At 45.4% G+C, this 16,735-nt stretch overlaps 2 protein-coding genes across 2 annotated transcripts; one reads left to right on the top strand and one right to left on the bottom strand.

Annotated features, from left to right (window-relative positions):
* Positions 1-684: 684 nt before the first annotated feature.
* On the top strand, positions 685-10,828 carry SURF4 (surfeit 4; the record flags this gene model as incomplete). Its single annotated transcript, XM_079544721.1, has 6 exons — positions 685-732; positions 7,088-7,274; positions 8,406-8,482; positions 9,091-9,134; positions 10,080-10,266; positions 10,562-10,828. 6 exons carry the CDS (start codon positions 685-687, stop codon positions 10,826-10,828), a joined length of 810 nt encoding a protein of 269 aa, XP_079400847.1.
* A 2,879-nt stretch (positions 10,829-13,707) lies between these two features.
* SURF2 (surfeit 2) lies at positions 13,708-16,670 on the bottom strand (the record flags this gene model as incomplete). Its single annotated transcript, XM_079544815.1, has 6 exons — positions 13,708-13,791; positions 14,547-14,716; positions 15,290-15,493; positions 15,916-16,019; positions 16,172-16,326; positions 16,584-16,670. The coding sequence occupies 6 exons, from the start codon at positions 16,668-16,670 to the stop codon at positions 13,708-13,710; spliced, it is 804 nt and encodes a 267-aa protein (XP_079400941.1).
* Between the last annotated feature and the right edge of the window lie 65 nt (positions 16,671-16,735).

Here is a 16,735-nt window from a genome sequence, read left to right as displayed (position 1 = left end):
TATCTTCCCGGATGAGGGTTTCCAGTTAAAACAGGAAGAACTCCCCCCCGACTCCCCTTCGGAATAAAAAAAAAAACAAAACGCAACCAATAGAGGCAGGAAAGCCGCAGATGGCAGCGCAGCCCCGCGCGCAGGGACTCAGCCGGGCGGTTCAGCCGCGCCGTTCCCCGTCGCTGCCCGCAGTGCTATCGCTGCTCTGAGGCGCAGCCTGAGAGAAGCAAATCACGGGCAACTCCGTGAGGAGATAAGGAGCAGCGGGCATCCCGCCCTGCGTGCCGAGCCGTGCTTTTGGTCTGAAAAAACAGAGCACAGCTTTAATACAGCTCTACAAAACTGAGGGAAAAAGGAAGCCCGGCCGGCCCACCCGCCCTCAGCGCTTTGGACACCCATACACACACACGCACCCCATCCTCTCAGCGGCCGCCGCGAGCCCTTTAAGCGCGGAGCGGCAGCGGTGGTGCCGCCCCTCCTGCCGGGCCCCGCCCGCCCCGCGTGTGTTGGCGCTGCCGCCCGCGCGGCGCCTTTAAGGCCTGGCCTACGTGGCAGCAGCAGCGGCGGTGCGGCGCGGCCCGGCGCTCCCCCTCCTCTCCTTTCCTTCCTTCTTCCTTCCCTGCGGCCGCAGCCCCTCAGCGTGAGGCCGGGCCCGAGGCGCGCGATAGCAGCGGCGCTCCTTTTTCCGCTGCGATGGGTCAGAACGACATCATGAGCACCGCGGAGGACTTCGCGGATCAGGTGGGTGAGCGCTGGGCCCCGGGGAAGGCCTGGGGTGGGAAGGGGGTGGTGAGGCGGGCTGAAGCCGGGATCCGGCGCTGAGGGAGCGGCTGCGGGCTCTCACGGGGCAGAGAGGCCGCGGTGTTCCCTGCCCGCCGGGTGGTTGAGCTGGAGTTGAGGCCGGCCGGCCTCCTCCCGCTGCTGGGTGTGCGGGGGGAGAGCGGGAGGCCGAGGTTTGCCCGCGGGGTATGTGGAGGGAAGGCGATGGGCTCCATTCCTGGTGGTGTGTGAGGCCTTGGCTGCTGGGGAGGCTCCCAGCGAGGAGGCCCTGGCTGTGGGGTGCTGTGCTTGGGGCTGGGGTGGGAGGAAAGCAAACGAGCAGGTGTTGTGTCGGTGCTTCTCACCTTGATTTCAGCCATTACAGGTTTCTGTGAAATAGAAGCTTATAATCACTGCATGCGACAGCAGGAATATTGTGTGTGTAAGCAGCGGTAGCGTCAGAAAGGCTTTCATTGTTGTAGTGATTTGTGTAATTGAAAATAAGATCTAACATCTAATAACAGTTTATCACATTCTTTTGGGAAAACCTTATTCTACCCATCTGTGCAGTTTAAACTTCTGAACAGTCAGTGGTACAATGCCTGCAGCACCAAGGGCTGTGCTGTCACTGCTGGGAAGACCTGCTCAGCATTTCCTCCCTGCCCCGGATGGAAGACTCATTTTAGAGCTTGTGGCGTGTGGCAGCACCCAATTTAATGAGTGTTCTAATTATTTTCATCAGCCTGTACTTACCCTGTTCTCTAAAGGTGAATGTAAGCTGTCAATATAGCAGTCAGGTTGCTTGCCAAAATTTACGCTGTTGTCCTGACCTTTTTATAACATCTCTCTGTTTGTTCCTGTGTGCCTATTTCTAGATGTCTCTAACCCCCACTTTTCATAGTAGTGAAAGCTCTTTTGTCCAGCAGAATTATGACTTGCTCCCTTCTGAAATGAGTTTTAAATGGCTGATGTGATTTGTGTTTGAGCACATACTATTTAAAGATGAATCTTTCCCTTAGTCACAGAATTTGGGGTGTTTACATGCACTTACCCATCAGATTGCAAAATAACTGCTGCCTCTCAAGTAGCTGAGATGTTCCTGCTTCCAAATGGCTGCCTCCTTGCTCAATCAGATCATTTCAGTGCTATGCCTGTTGCTAAAACTCGGTATCACACCAGTATGGGAATGGAGAGTGTTACCAAACAATAACCTTTGGTATATGTTGTGAAGTGAGCACTTGACATTATGGAAACTTAGTTCACATTGAGTTAAAAGAGATAATTAGGGCATCTGGACTGTCAGTATGTTGAATCTCTTAGTGTGGGAGTTAGAGAAGTTGAGCAATTACATGGGGGACCTGAATACACTCTCATTGATAACCTTGCTTTCTTCCTTGTATTCAAAACCTGACAAGTCTTTCTTTCTGTAACATAAAGCACTGTGAGAATGTTGCAGCTACATCTGTGGCTTATCAGTAAGTACTGGGTATGTCATAAAAGCAAGAATCATATTTTCCTTAAGTTCAAACACTGAGGCTTAATTTTTCTCCAACGCTTCAATTTCCATTTGAATCAAGAAAACTACCTGTTAAATGTCAAGATACTCATCAGAAGGTTCCCAGGAGGTAAAACAAGTGGCTCTTGATTCTCAGGTGAACCATCCCAGTAGAGTGGAGTACTGCATTGAAGACATGGCCTTGCAAGGCAGCTAAGCTTGCGGGCCAGCTAGCTGTCACTGACCAGAGCTGTCCCACTTTTCCCAAGGCCATGTTTCACTTTCCTTCTCACACATTAGCACTTACCTGTCACTAGCTTGGCAAGCTGAACTGGCTGAAAGAATTCAAGTCTTCATTTTCAATTGGCTCATTTATCTTTATGCTTAGGCACCAGCCCTTGCACAAGAGGATTACTGGAGTGGAGGACTGGGGTGATAACAAGGTGGCTAGATCATTTGTGATGAACACTGGCCAGTAGATTAGTTTAGCACATATCTGTAGCCTGTGGGTGTGCAGTAGTGATACTTGTTAAAATAGCACATATTAAGCTTGTCAGTGCAGTCACCGTGCACTGTTCTTATGCTGACAAAGAAAAGCTGTATGTAGTGGTTGTTTAAGCTGGAGAATGGTAGGCCTCTCTTTTGTAATCCCCATAAAGCAAAGCAAATCTCAAGCAACTTTTCTAATGTCTGCAATAATCTTTAGGAATGTGGGTGCCTGGTATTTCTGCCATTCTGAAGAGGAAAAAAAAAGGACAAAAATGCAATGAGACATTGAGTCATTGTACTGCAGTGAAAGGACTGTAAGGGAGAACCAGGCTGGGGTTTCAGTTAATTTTCCTATGTAAATGCTGTTGCATGTTATTCAGCTAATTCTAACATTTCTCTATCCCATTTTGAAGGTAATAAAAGGGAGAAGAAAACATTTCATTGTTAGTCTGACCTTTATATTAAGGAACTGAATCTGGAAGCTCTGGCTTAGTCATGCTGGTGTACTGATTCTTTATCATTCTAAACCAAATGCAGCCTATTCCTCTCAGGCTGGGGAAGACTCTTCCCATGAGTGGTGACAGCAATATGCAGTAGATGACTAAGAAATATCATTCTAAGGATTTGATTGAATAGTTGTCTTGAAAAGGGAGTTGATATAAAGCACATTCTGTAAGTGAAAAGCATTGTCATGAGAAATCTTAGTGCAGTTAAAAATGTGATTAAGACTAAATGTTCTGGTGGATCAGAGCTCTCTTTTTGCCTTTTGTTGATGAGGCTCTCATACTTATTTGTGTATGTGATGGCTGCTGCTGTCCTTGTGGTTATTAGGTGAGGTCTCCACAAATTTTATACCCAGGTTGATGAAAACGTAGCAAGCATCCTGCTCTTGAAAATCAGTGGTATCTACTAGAGCTGTCAGCTCACTTGAGAACAAAGCATCCCCTTAACCAAAATCACAACAGATCTTTCAAGTAGATCTTCATCAGAGGCTCTGAACTGGTAATGTTCTGAAGCCCAGAAGAGTTTTTCTGTACTAACAGATGGTTGTTCAGCACTGTGATCACAATGCATGATGAACACATAAATGAGAAAAGTCTTTGTGTTTAGACTTTGGACGTCTTCATTGTCGAAGCACTTCTGCTAAGTTCGGTAGAATCAGACTCACAAATCTGGAGGAAAATGAGAATTCTTGCATGCTTACAGATTTGGAGGTGGGAATATATTTGAGAGAGCATAGGAGTTGAAAAAGGATCCCTCTGTTACATTTCTTTGAGCCTGTTCCTTTCAAAGGTTTGAATCTTTCATGCCTCATTTTGGAAAAGCAGGTTTTGAACAGAGTTTGGATATTGGTGTCCCTGGATCATCCTGTGTGCCTTTGCATGTCAAACTAAGAGAAGCATTTAAATCTATTTGCCCTCCTAATCCTGTTGGAGGGGGAAGTGGCAACAGGGAGCCCCTCTGCTGTATGCTAATGACTTGACTGCCATCACAGCTCCAGCTGTTCTCCTGTCAGACAGTTTTGCTTTAGTATTTTGTTCTTTTCCCAAGGTGATTGACTCTTGCAGGGAGGCAGCGTGTGCTAAGAACAATTGCTGCAAAGCCCAGAGCAGAATAAGCCGCCTGATTGCTGCACATGGAGTCTTTAATGCTGCCACCTCTGTCCATCTCAGCACTTCATTTTTGCTTAAGTGCATTGTGTGCAGTGGTGTGTGTTTTGAGACCCCTGTACTACCTGGCTGCATTCATCAGCTGCAGAGTTTCATGCTACTTTTTATCTATGTGAATCATGCACCAGCATAGGAAGTGGGCTCAAAATGCAGCGTGTTCAGCTACATGCTGCTAATGTTGTGTAGAGACGAGATTGGATTTCTGATAGCTTTAGTTCAGTCCTACTTCCAGAGACCTGTTTCTTTAAATTGCTCTGTCCTTGCCTAAATTACTTCTGTTCTCTTCTTGTCATGTAACTGCCACACAAGACATCAAGTGAATTTGACATAAAAGAATTCAGATATTCTTCTTTCTGGATCTTCCTCACCAGTCTCTTGGTTTTTTTTTTATCCTTTTTTTGTTTATGCAGTCTGTTTCTGAAGTTTGAAATTTGCTTTAAACTGGCTACGCATCATGGCTTCAGCTCGTGTGTAGCTACATAAATGCAGCCCCATGACTTATGGATGTCTAGAGATGGTGCATGTCGTGATAAGGTTGCTTAGCACTGCGGCTGCTTTAGGCCTCAGTCGCTCTGACTTGTCTTCAGCTGATTGGACGTTCACACTTGTGTTTAATAGATAGTGTTAAATTCCTGTTACATGCCAAGAGAACAGGTAAATGCTAAATGTCTTTTTGGCTCTCTGCTCTGTACTGTTGGCAGCTCTTTTAGGGAAGAGGAAGATGAGATAAACTTACGTGACCCACTTCAAAAGCCGCAGAGATGAAGTCTGGCAGTGGATATCTTCTGTAATACTTCCTTCTTTTTTCAGGCTTTCCACAGCAGTGGTTTATTTGTTTTTTCTTTCTGCTTTTCTTACTGGTGCTCAGTCTCTGTCCTCTTGCATTTCCTTCTTGTGCTTCATCCCTCTTGACCAAGGTTACCTGTTTTGCAGCTTGGCAGGGAACTATTACCTTATTTTGTTTACTTCTGGTTTTTACTATTTCCAAAATAACTTCATCTGTAGTATTCTTCACCTCAGGCTGTCCAAACACACAGTGAAATAAGAGAGAGAAGAGAGCTGTAAACCAAGATGTTTCTCCTTCAGTGACAAAGATCACAAATTCTTTTTCTGACTCATTCATCCAACTGCTACCATGGCTTTAACGAGTCTGAGGTAGCAGCCCCAAGTCAGAGTACAGCTGTGCTTAATGTGCACTTAGTTAACTCCAATCTTGACCCTTAGACTCTGGATGCATACAGTACAACTAGTGTAGTTTGTTCGGATATTAACTGTTAAGCATGTTTGCTAGATCGTTTTTTCTTGTGATAATCTTCAGTTACAGAGTAAGCAAAGCTTTTAATTTCCATAGGATTTGATACAGCCTTTAGTACTTACTAATTAGTGTGATAAGTGAAAACTTGCAGAAATGGTTTTCGTGTCCCTTCCATTCACTCCCATGTGTACTGAAAGCTTCCGGAGCCTCAGACAATATTCTGACCAGAAATAAACTTATTAGCTGTACTGACTAACCCGAAGACAAAGTGAGTTCTGAATCAGGAAAGAAAAGCTTGGTCTGCCGTTTCTTCCGCTTTGTTACAAAGTTCAGTGCCGTCTGGCAAAGACCTGTGCACATGTGGCCTTCCCCATGCCCTCTTCATGCTTCGTGTGCTTTGCAGTGCATCAAACTTTGTGTGGGATGCTGGAGTTCTGTTAAATGGCTCCTCCTAATTCCGCATTGGGGATTTCTGGTAAGTCTGGCCGTTCTGCATGAAGACTTGTAACACAGGCATTGACTTTCACAAGTGTCAGCCTGCCCAAACTGCTTCATGTGAAGGTGGAAAGCCTGCTGGTTGATCTTGTGGAGTTAGTTTGGGGTTTATTTACATGTGTTACTTACTAGACAGCTTTTGCCTGAGCAGCAGTGCGCACTCGCTCCACGTGTCTTTCTAGAGATGTGGCCAAGCCAAAGCAGTGTGTGCAGCGGGCAGCTGGGTGCTGCCTTGCATTCAGAGTGATAATGCCTAGTGGAAATCTCCTTTAAGTAATTAATTAGCAATTCCTTTCAGGAGGCTGTGTGACAGTGTTGAGCACTTGTCATAATCCAGATGCAGTATGCTTTTCTGTGTATATAGGTGAGGTTCCACATAGACGCATACTTTGCAGTGGTGCCTCTATGAGCTGCTAGAGGGAACTAGCTTGGCAGAAAGCACATTCATGGTTTTTAATCTTTCTGCAGTTAGCCCTCTGTCAGCCTCACTCCCTGAATCAGTTTGTTACAGGGTGTTGAGTGCCTGAGCATGTGGGTGGGAGTAGGATTGCCCTTTCAGCTCCTGGCTATCTGATAGATCTGTTGAGCTGTAACATGAAACTGAGACAAACTAAAACCAAGGTCAACCTTCCTCCAGTAAGAGCTCCATCAGAACACAGTTCTAGTTACACGGGTGCTGCTGGAATCTGCTTTTCCCCAAGTCCTTGGCCAAAATCCTCTTCAGGCAGAGCATAAAAACTAATTTTCCCCCACTTCTCCCAAGTGTTCCTAAACTGGAATGGCGGAGAAATTCATTAAATTGTAGCGCCAAGCCTGTGTTTCCCTCTAGGTGTTGATGATGGTGTGTGCATGAGAACGGTGGATCTCTTATGCCTGCAGTATCGCCTTGCCCTCTGTCCTCCCTCCCCTGCTAACTGTGCTGTCTGCCCGCAGTTCCTGAGGGTGACAAAGCAGTACCTCCCCCACGTGGCCCGCCTGTGCCTGATCAGCACCTTCCTGGAGGATGGCATCCGCATGTGGTTCCAGTGGAGCGAACAGAGGGATTACATTGATGGAACGTGGAACTGTGGCTATTTCCTGGCCTCCATCTTTGTGTTCGTAAATCTCTTCGGACAGCTGAGTAAGTGGCTCTAAAGCTGTTAAGGTGGATGCCTGAGCACTCCAGTGTGTCTGCCACCCCGTGGCTCATGCAAGCACTGTGAATCATGTAAGCACGGGACACCTCATTGATTTGTTAACAGCCGTTAATAGCTTAGAGTTGAGCTCCACAGGCTGAATGAAAAGAACTGACCTGCTTCAGGTTTTCCTGGAAACCAACTGCAGGAATATCTTGTGACCCATTACCTTTGAGTCAGGTGCCAGGAGTCTATTAGGACAGTTTTATTTTCAATTCTGTACATCCATCTATAAACACTCCCACAATTCTGAGTTCTCTAAGTTGAATAATCACATTTTCTTAAATGAGGCACTGGTAAGACTTTCACAGTCTGCTTTTTTTTTTTTTTTTTTAATAGAGATTAATCTCACTGGCAGAGTCTTACTCTGCAGTTGGTGCACCTCAACCGCAAGAGAGTGCTTATATCAAAGGTACTCAAAGCCCTAACGCAGAACATCTGGATATTTCCTGAGTGAAATTGGTGTCCAGAAATTGAGAGGAATAACATCTTATCTGTTTACATTATGTTCTTCATCTGTTGTCCTTGATTGCTCTGCTAATTTCAGTTTTTGTGCCTGGGTTTGGTTTTTTACCATTCTATTTCCAGATTAATTCAATGTAGTTAATAGTTCCCATGTCAGTGCTTTTTGTTGGAACACTTGAGGAAAGATCTAAAAGCTTTCAAAGCAAAAGAGTGCAGCATGTTTGCCCTAACAGTTATCATTAATAAAAGAATAAAAAGTGAAAGAGCAAAGCAGAATCTCACCTTGTGATGAGTTGAGTTTCTCTGCAACTTCTTTTTTATGCTTTAATACTGACAGCTGCTCCGGAGTGCTGTGTACTGTGGGCTGCATCCAGCATATGCTTCCTCTTTATGAAATAAATGGGATTATTCCAGACATAGTGTTTTTGAACATGTTTAAAAAAGATGATTCTGAAACTGATTTGTGTCAGCGTGCCATTAATCCTAGCTGACTCTCCTCAGCACAGCTGACAGAGATCTGATTCTGCTCAGTTCAAAACAAGTTAGCATTCCTGCAGCATCTTTTCCTGTGCAAGCCAGAAGTGTAACTGTGTTCAATTTCCCCAACTCAGGCGGCTGTATCCTGGTGCTGAGTAGGAACTTTGTGCAATATGCCTGCTTTGGACTGTTTGGAATTATAGCATTACAGGTAGGAGGCTTGAGTCTTCAGACCTTTTAAACCATAGCTTTCAAGTCTTCTCTCTTAGCTGCAGTATGACCAGCATATTTAAATACCCAGAATTTTTATCCACCCTGGCCTAATGCCAGTCCTCAGTGACATTGAACTGTCTTGCAGTTTCTGTTCTTCTGGCATGTCCAACAGATCCTTGGATATAATTGTAATTAGTCAGCTGGAGCTGTTGATTCGATATTTGACCTTGACCAATTTAGCAGAAGTGACTTGCAATTTACCTGTACATCAGTAATGTACCAAGCATGGATCTTGCAGTTGCTTTGGCGTTCGGCACAGTTATTCTGAAGGACTGTCCACTGTGACAGAGAACCTTTTTAAGTTGAAACGTTTTTGTCTAAAACAGATGGTTTTTGTGGGGGCTGAAGCACAAGTTAAATTCTGGCTTCAGTTCTGTTTTACACTGACTCACACGACTGTGGTGGTGTAGTTTAGCTTGTTGCCTGTAGTGTAATGTACTTTAAATTGACTTTTGTATGGATGGTACATGTTTGAGAATATAACAAATATGCAGAACTTCAGCACAGTGTACATGGTGTTTTCAACTTATTTTATTCTTTGCCTAGACTATTGCATACAGCATTCTATGGGACCTGAAGTTCTTGATGAGGTATGACTACTTCAGTTTTTATCAAAGCACAACAAAAGCTTTTGTCTGTTGCTTCCATTCTCTGACAGAGAATTATCTTTGGACGGAGTGCTGGAAAGATTTTACAGATGGCCTGCTTGTATTAATATCCCAGCACTTAATATATATACAGCACTCGTATAAGCTATAGGCAGCAGGTTCAACACTGCAGAAGGAAGAGACTAATCCTGATCCACAAAGATCTAATTGCTGCTGTGCCATCCTTGCCGAGAGCTCGGGATCTGGATTGGATCAGTGAGCTGCTATTTCCTAAACAGTTAAAAGAGCAACTGTGCTTACGTGTGAGACCAAAGGTGTTATTTGAGAAAACTGGAAGGTTTAGGTAGTAGGATGGTTTCTGGGATTTTGAGTCTATATCATCTTCCATAAGTTGAGGACAAGTTTATTGATAATGATGAACTTTCCTGTAAAGTGTGGAGTGGTGGCTGTTACCTTCTCACCCCTCTCCCCTGAGGGTAGGACAGGGGTAGCAGCACAAGATCTGTGCTCTTGGGCTTACTACAACCCTGTAAATGTGTAACTTCTCCTAGCAGTACTGCTCTTCTGTGTTCTCAAAGCAAACTCTGGACTTTTTGGCATATATAGTTAAACCAGAGGCACAGAATAACAAATGCTAAGCAGCTGTGCCTGAACTGCATGTGCCAGACTTCTCTAGCAGGCTGTGTGTGTCTATGCAGGCTTGTGTAAACCTACACTGTGTACAAAGCTGCTGTTTCAGCTGCAAATTCTCATGCAGGCACACAGTGCAGGTTACAGAGTAATCACTTCTCACTAGCGTTCAGATTCTTAAGAGTTAAAATTGTCAGATAAGACTTAATAGTTTGTATTTCTCTATAGATCCAGTTGTGTTGGTTTTGTTTTGTTTAAAAAAGAAAGCTTTTATTTTCCACTTGTATCTTTTTGTAGGAACCTTGCCCTGGGGGGAGGCTTGCTGCTGCTTTTGGCTGAGTCACGCTCAGAGGGGAAGAGCATGTTTGCTGGTGTCCCCACTATGCGGGAGAGCTCTCCTAAGCAGTACATGCAGCTTGGGGGCCGTGTGCTGCTGGTCCTCATGTTCATGACACTGCTGCATTTTGATATGAACTTCTTTTATGTAAGTATCGTGAGTGAAAAGTATGGGTTGAGGAACTGGAATACGGTGCTACCTCCCAAGTTGGCTGTCGGTCTTACTCATTGCTTCTCATTAAAGTCTTTTTTAATTAATATTTAGAAAAAAATGTTACTAGATTATCTGTACTAAGACAGCTTGCTCTGATGAACAGCTTATCCATGCTCTGATGTCTGTGTATCCATTTAAGAGACACAAAATCTTACTTGGTGTGTTGGTGGGAGCGTTGCTTTTTGGGTTTTGACTTCTTTTTTTCTTTTTTAACCTCCCCTCCTTGCAGATTCTGCAAAACATTGTGGGCACAGCCCTGATCATCTTGGTGGCAATTGGCTTCAAGACGAAGCTGGCTGCCTTGACTCTAGTCATCTGGCTTTTTGGCATCAACATCTACTTCAATGCCTTCTGGACCATCCCAGCCTACAAGCCCATGCACGACTTCCTCAAATATGATTTCTTCCAGACCATGTCTGTAATTGGAGGGCTCCTCCTTGTGGTTGCACTGGGTCCTGGTGGAGTCTCCATGGATGAGAAGAAGAAAGAGTGGTAACAGGAATAGCAATACTTTTTGGGACATAACATGTTAAGATCAGAACTGATTCTGTATGGATTCAACAAAAACTGCCAGCATTTTACACATACATGCCCCCTTCTTATTAAAGGCACAGATGTTTTGAATTTGATTTACGATGGCACCAGTAATATCATAGATAAAATCCCATTTCTTCAAGGAATGTTGCCTAGGCTTATCATTCTAACTTTCTAGATTTGGAACTAACCCAGCAAACCTGCATTTTGCTGGTACTTCAGTGAGTTGCAGTAGAATGGTTGCTCTCTTTAAAGTCAGCATTGTTTTAAAATTTGGAGTACTGTGAGAAGTATAGCTGTACCACTCAGTGTGATGTTGGATTTTAGCTATAACTTAAAAGTGGATCCCCTTTTTCACCCTCATCAGATCTATCTTGTGTATAAGGAGTTCCACTGGTTATAGCATTGCTAATCAAGGTGGAAAGCCGTGTCAAAAGAACTCATGGCTATTTTGCTATTCAGAGGGCCTGTAAATCCATTATTACTTTCCTTATAGCAAGAAGGAGGTCTTTCCTGCACCCAAATGGAAGGCAAAAAGAAAATCCTGAAAGTAACTGTAACCTCCTTTAGGTAAGAAAAGGGAGAGTTTTCCAACAAGTTACGGCTCTGTTCTTGAGGGGTCATATTCCTTCTTGCTTATGAGATTTTAAGAGGGAAGGGGCAAGGTACTCCTGAAGAGACAGAACATTAGATGCTGGTAGAATTCTGTGCCAAAAGAACTTTTTACTCAACGCTCTTTTCCCAGAGTTGCCCCCTCCTGGGTTCCCAAGGAAGCGAGCCTAGTTATGCTGCACGTTCCATAATAAAAGCTCCTTTCTGCTATTAACCAGTTTCCACCCATCGTCCATCCATGTATGCTCCGAATTCACACCTGAATTGCAGGTTACTGGTGAAAGTATTTATCCAGAACCATGGAAACTCCCTTTTTCCCCGCACAAAATACATGCAAGATGAGAGCAGTCAATCTTCTAATTACTATAGTCTTCTTGCTTTTTTGATTCACTTCTGTCAGTCTCAGCTGCAAAAGCTTCAGCTGACTGAACAGTGGAAGGGTTGGAGTGCTGAGCTCCAAGTCTCACTCTTCCCCATGATATCTTGGGCACACCTGAGATGCATAGGGAAGGAGCGTGGAAGTCAGCTGTGTGCTGCCATAGTCCCAGTTCTCAACTGTGTATTACAGGCAGTTATAGTTGAAGAATGCAAGTGCAAAGCCTGCACAGTGAGTAAGCAGTCAGGAGCGTAACTTCCATGTTCAGAAGGAAGGCCTCAGCTTAAAAGTGAGGAGAGAGCAAGGCTCTGTTTTTACCTCAGTGCCACAGCCTCTGTGCCATGAACATGCTTAGTGAATGCTGCTTAGAGGAGGCATTTTTGTCCTCTGCTGGTAGATAAACCTGTTTCAATGAGATCATGAAAGCACTCTAGATTTTTAGAGAGCATGAGCCCTACCAACTTGCTAACATTACCCTGATTTCTTGTCTCCCTTGAGAAAGCTGCTCTGCTATTTGTTCAAGGAGCAATTCAGCTGAACCATCTCCAGCAGGAACTAATTACCTGGGTTACCTAGTAAGGATACTGGTTTGGACAGTTCTCCTGAAGGGTTATTAGGTGAGAAAACTAGGCTAAATAGAACAGATGGCAAATAGAAGGGTGCTGCTAAGTGTTAAAGCAGTGATTCTGTCATCCTAAGGGAAAAGCATCCCATGTAACCACAGGATGTGCTGCTGCTGAAGGGGGGAGGAAGATGAGTATTTGGGGGTAGATGAGAGGAAGCCAGCATTGAAGTTCAGGTCACTTAGAAGGCTTCCTTTTAAATAGGTTTTGCAGGAGAGGTTTTTACCTCAAGTGTTAACTGTGCCTGTCTCTATAGCAAACTAAACTAGTCCTTTCAATTCCTGATGTGCAGCACAGGATGTTCTTTGCTCAGTTTCACTGCAGGTCCTATAACTGTTAGACTACATCAAGGCAGCCATTCTCAGATCTCTCAACTGCTGTTGGTGTTCGTAGTATTTATAAATTGAATTTCTGTAGGTAGCCCTTAGTCAGCTTCCTCAGCTTGTTCTTTGTGTCCTGTCTAACTAAGGAGCTGGATGATGGACTAGTCTGAAATACTGACCAGTTTCCTCTGTGAAAATAAAGAGTCCGACTTCCAATAAAAGACCCCAAAAAGGGAACTGTTACTGCCTCTTGCAGCAGAAGTATTCTAGTACTGAAGAGGCACTGTAAGGTGGAGGGCATTACAAGGTATTTCTAGGCAGCACAATATGTGGACTTACAGCTGTGAGTCCTGGTACAGAAGATTCTGGTATCTTATCACTGCTGTATTCACACATCTCCCAAAAATACAGTGACCTCCCCCAGTGGCTGAGAAACAGGATGTCAGTTATCAATTGGCTCTGCAAAGTGTTCTGGAATTCATTCTGAATATATTTTTGCTTTCTATGTGGAAAAAAAAAATAAGTATAAATTCTCATTTTATGCTGTATTTTGTACCTTAGTTGTGTTTGAAAATGTTTTGATTTTTGAAACAATCAAAATAAAAACAAATGGCATCTTTGTATCCACTTGAAGTGTATGACTAGTGACACTTAAACACGCATGCTTTTTCTCTTTGGAAAGAGTTCCAAGCAGTGGCTCTGCCTTTATGTTACTGTATTAATTCTTGTTCTGTGAGTAGTGGATGGAGAGAGCTTTAACATGCAGTTCAGTTCCCCCTCGCTGCTTCTCCCTGCTGTAACAGTTAACTGGAACGGGCAGCAGGGCTTACAGGTGAACGCTTTGGTCTTGTGCACCACCTGGAACTGTTACACAAGACGCTTCAAGCTGCGTTTTTATCATAAAAATTTATTTACCATTGGTTGTTTTCTTGAGCTTTTTGGGTTTTTGATGACAGCTCTTGAATTTTTTCTTTGAAGGGCCGGACTGTTTCTGTAGAAAGAAAAAATCAATCAGCTTTTTCCAGAAACTAAACCCAGCCTTGCCCCAGACTGCTTAAAGAGAAATCAAGTGTGCTCTCCTTTACCAAGAGACAGAACAAGCACAGCCCAGGGCACAGGGCAGCCATGGTGGCTTTTTGCCCCATCCTGCACATGAGCATCTCTGAGGTTTCATCAGATGCAAACAGTGGCCCTCTCCCCACAGAAATGAACCTAAACTTCATCCAGCCTTAACCTTTCAACTGATACAATCAGAAAGGATTCCTAAGAGAGTTTATTCACCTTCATGTATACAACGTGTCTGCTTCCCAAACTGAGAAGGATCTGGGCATACCCTCCTGTAAGCACACCCAAAGGCAGGACCTGGTCAGCTCCTCAGGTAGGAGCAGAAAAAGGTGTAGGATGAGTCCATGACTTTGGAACTGTTTAGCTGTGTGTGTGTGTGTATGGAGAGGATTACAGAACCCACAGTCTTACTGTCAAGATGGTGCAGCAGGATTCAATCAAAGATGAGATATTTATACAGGAAGTAAGATCCCCAGTTGGAGAAGACAGGATAAACATTTACTGCTACTAATTCACACCTCAGGATGCAAGTCAATGGCTGGCACATGGAGAAAGTATTCTCCCAAATAGATTTACACCTTCTGCTGATTCTCAGACAGGAACAGATCCGAAACCACCTACAGGATAGCATGATGGCTGTTCATGCTCCCCATCTGCTACACACAGCAAAGTGACTCCCACCTTTCCCCTCTTGCCAGCTGCTCTGCTGACATCCATTCTGTCACCATCTCCATTCACGTCACCGTTCTCCCTGCTCAGCTCGGCCCCATCGTCCTCGCTGTCTGTTGCAAAACCATCTTTGGCCTCTGTGTTTTGTGGAGCTGCTGGGCTTTTTTCTGGGAAGAGTCCAGCTAAAATACAAAGGTTTAGTTCAGATCAGTTCTTTGTGCACACAGGCTCGTAACCTTATTTTCTGCTCATCTAAGCTGACTCTGGCCTCCAAGGATTAGCCCATCATATACATCACTACTGAAATACTCAATAACAAACGCACTGAAGTTTTATTAGAAAAACGCCTGGTGCTCTCATTAGCCCAGATCTGGGAACCAAGCAACACAGGCAGTTCTGGGGTCTTAAGCTCTGCTCTCCTGCAGCAAGGCAGTGTTTTCCAGATGTGAGTGGAACAGCCTTACCAGCTCCTGTCAGGCTGCGGGACTTGCTGAGAAATAAGGAGAGCAGTGATACCTAAAGCAAAAAACAGCGGATCCTGTATCCCTCCCTCACACCTTATGGGATCCAGCTCTGTGTGATAACTGCTATTTCACATTTGGCAGTGGGAAGCTTTTACCAAATCCAAGAACCTCAAACTGGATGGAGGTCACGCCTCCAGCATGCGAGCAGACAGCAGCAGTACCAAGGTGCTGTGAGGCAATGAGCTGACAAACCTGCTGCAGGACACACACGATGGCAATGTTCTTACTCACGTGGGTACAGATCGCTCATGCTGTCGTCCGTCTCCTCTCCATCCTCATCCTCGTCTGTCCTGGGAGAGCTGGGCTCCCAGAATTCTTCTGTTCTGTGAGGCTGCCTGCTCCCATTCGTTTGGTCGTCAGCGCGCTGTCTCTGCTGCTGCTTCTGCCGCAAGCAGGCAGGGACATACTTCACCCCTTCCTTCTGGCACTTCTCATCTAATGGTGCAAGGGATTGAGCAGCACTTAGCAAAGCTGCCCAAGCCCTGAGTCCTATTTACTGCCGGGTCTACTTTACATTAAATGTGACTCAGAAGCACGTCAAGCTCCAGTACATGTTCACATAATCAACATGAAAGATGTTAATGCAGATACTCTTAAAGCTGGACGTGTTAACCCCTACTCTGGGGAATCTTTTGTACCACTCCTTCCAAATAAGAATGCTCCAAAGTATCTGCTAAGGAAGCCAGCTGATCCCTGCTCTCAGGACCTTCCTTCCCAGCTGAGATGCACACACAGCAATTGCAGCAAATTGCTGTCAACTAGAGAAAACTTACCCAATCCCTTCATATACGGCTACTGGAACTTCAACAGCTCAGGGGAGAAAGCAGCTTTTCTGAAGGTACAGCCAGCCAACTTACATGTTTTCAGTGCCTTCTGATAGCGTTTCCCTTGGACGTGACGCAGGACATGCTCTGGAAGCTTGTTGATGTGTCTGAGAGTGAGTTTGCAGAACAGCTGATGTCTGAGACACACACACACAAAAAGAAAGAGCCACGAACAGACTTTAAGCAAGCTACCTAATAACCTTTCACTTACACATACCGTGCTCAAATGTAACAAACAAGCAAAAGATCTTCGCTCAGCCACTGAGACTGAATGCACTGGAATACCCACAGGTTCTTTGTGCTGGGCACAATATGGGGCTCGAAGGTGCCATAATCAAACTCTCTGGATGTCTTTATCAGCCGTCGGTATTTCCTGCCGTCGGTGTAAGCCTGCAGCTCCGACAGTCGGCACGGCAGCTCGTGGCCCGTCAGCCGGCACCGCACCTGAGAACGAGGAGTCTCGGTCAGAGAGCTCAGAGATGACCCGGGGGAGTGCAGGGCAGGGCAGGGCAGACCCCAGCTCCTCTCAGGGCCTTCCTCCCCAGCCCTCCCCGATTTACACAGCGGGAGAAACCCCTCCGGCCTGGGGGCTGAGCTCAAGCGGCCTCGTTCCCCTCGTGGGAAGCGCTCCAGCCTCTCCTCAGGTAACGCGGCCCCAGCACCCCCCTCCCCAGCTCCATCCGCAGACTGCTCCTGCCCACCTTGCCCGACTCCGCGAGGCTGAGCAGCGGGTGCTGCCGCAGGAAGAGCCGCACCTCCTCGGGCACCTCCTGAGCCACCTCCGCCATGAGCATGCCGCAAACCCCCACCTCACCATAGAGAGGCGCTGCCAGACAGGAGCCTCCTCACTTCC

Source organism: Tetrao urogallus (genome assembly GCF_951394365.1).
Source record: "Tetrao urogallus genome assembly, chromosome: 19".
Taxonomy (NCBI): domain Eukaryota; kingdom Metazoa; phylum Chordata; class Aves; order Galliformes; family Phasianidae; genus Tetrao; species Tetrao urogallus.
The sequence above is the reverse complement of the archived record's forward strand: the minus strand, read 5'-3'. Positions and strand labels throughout refer to the sequence as shown.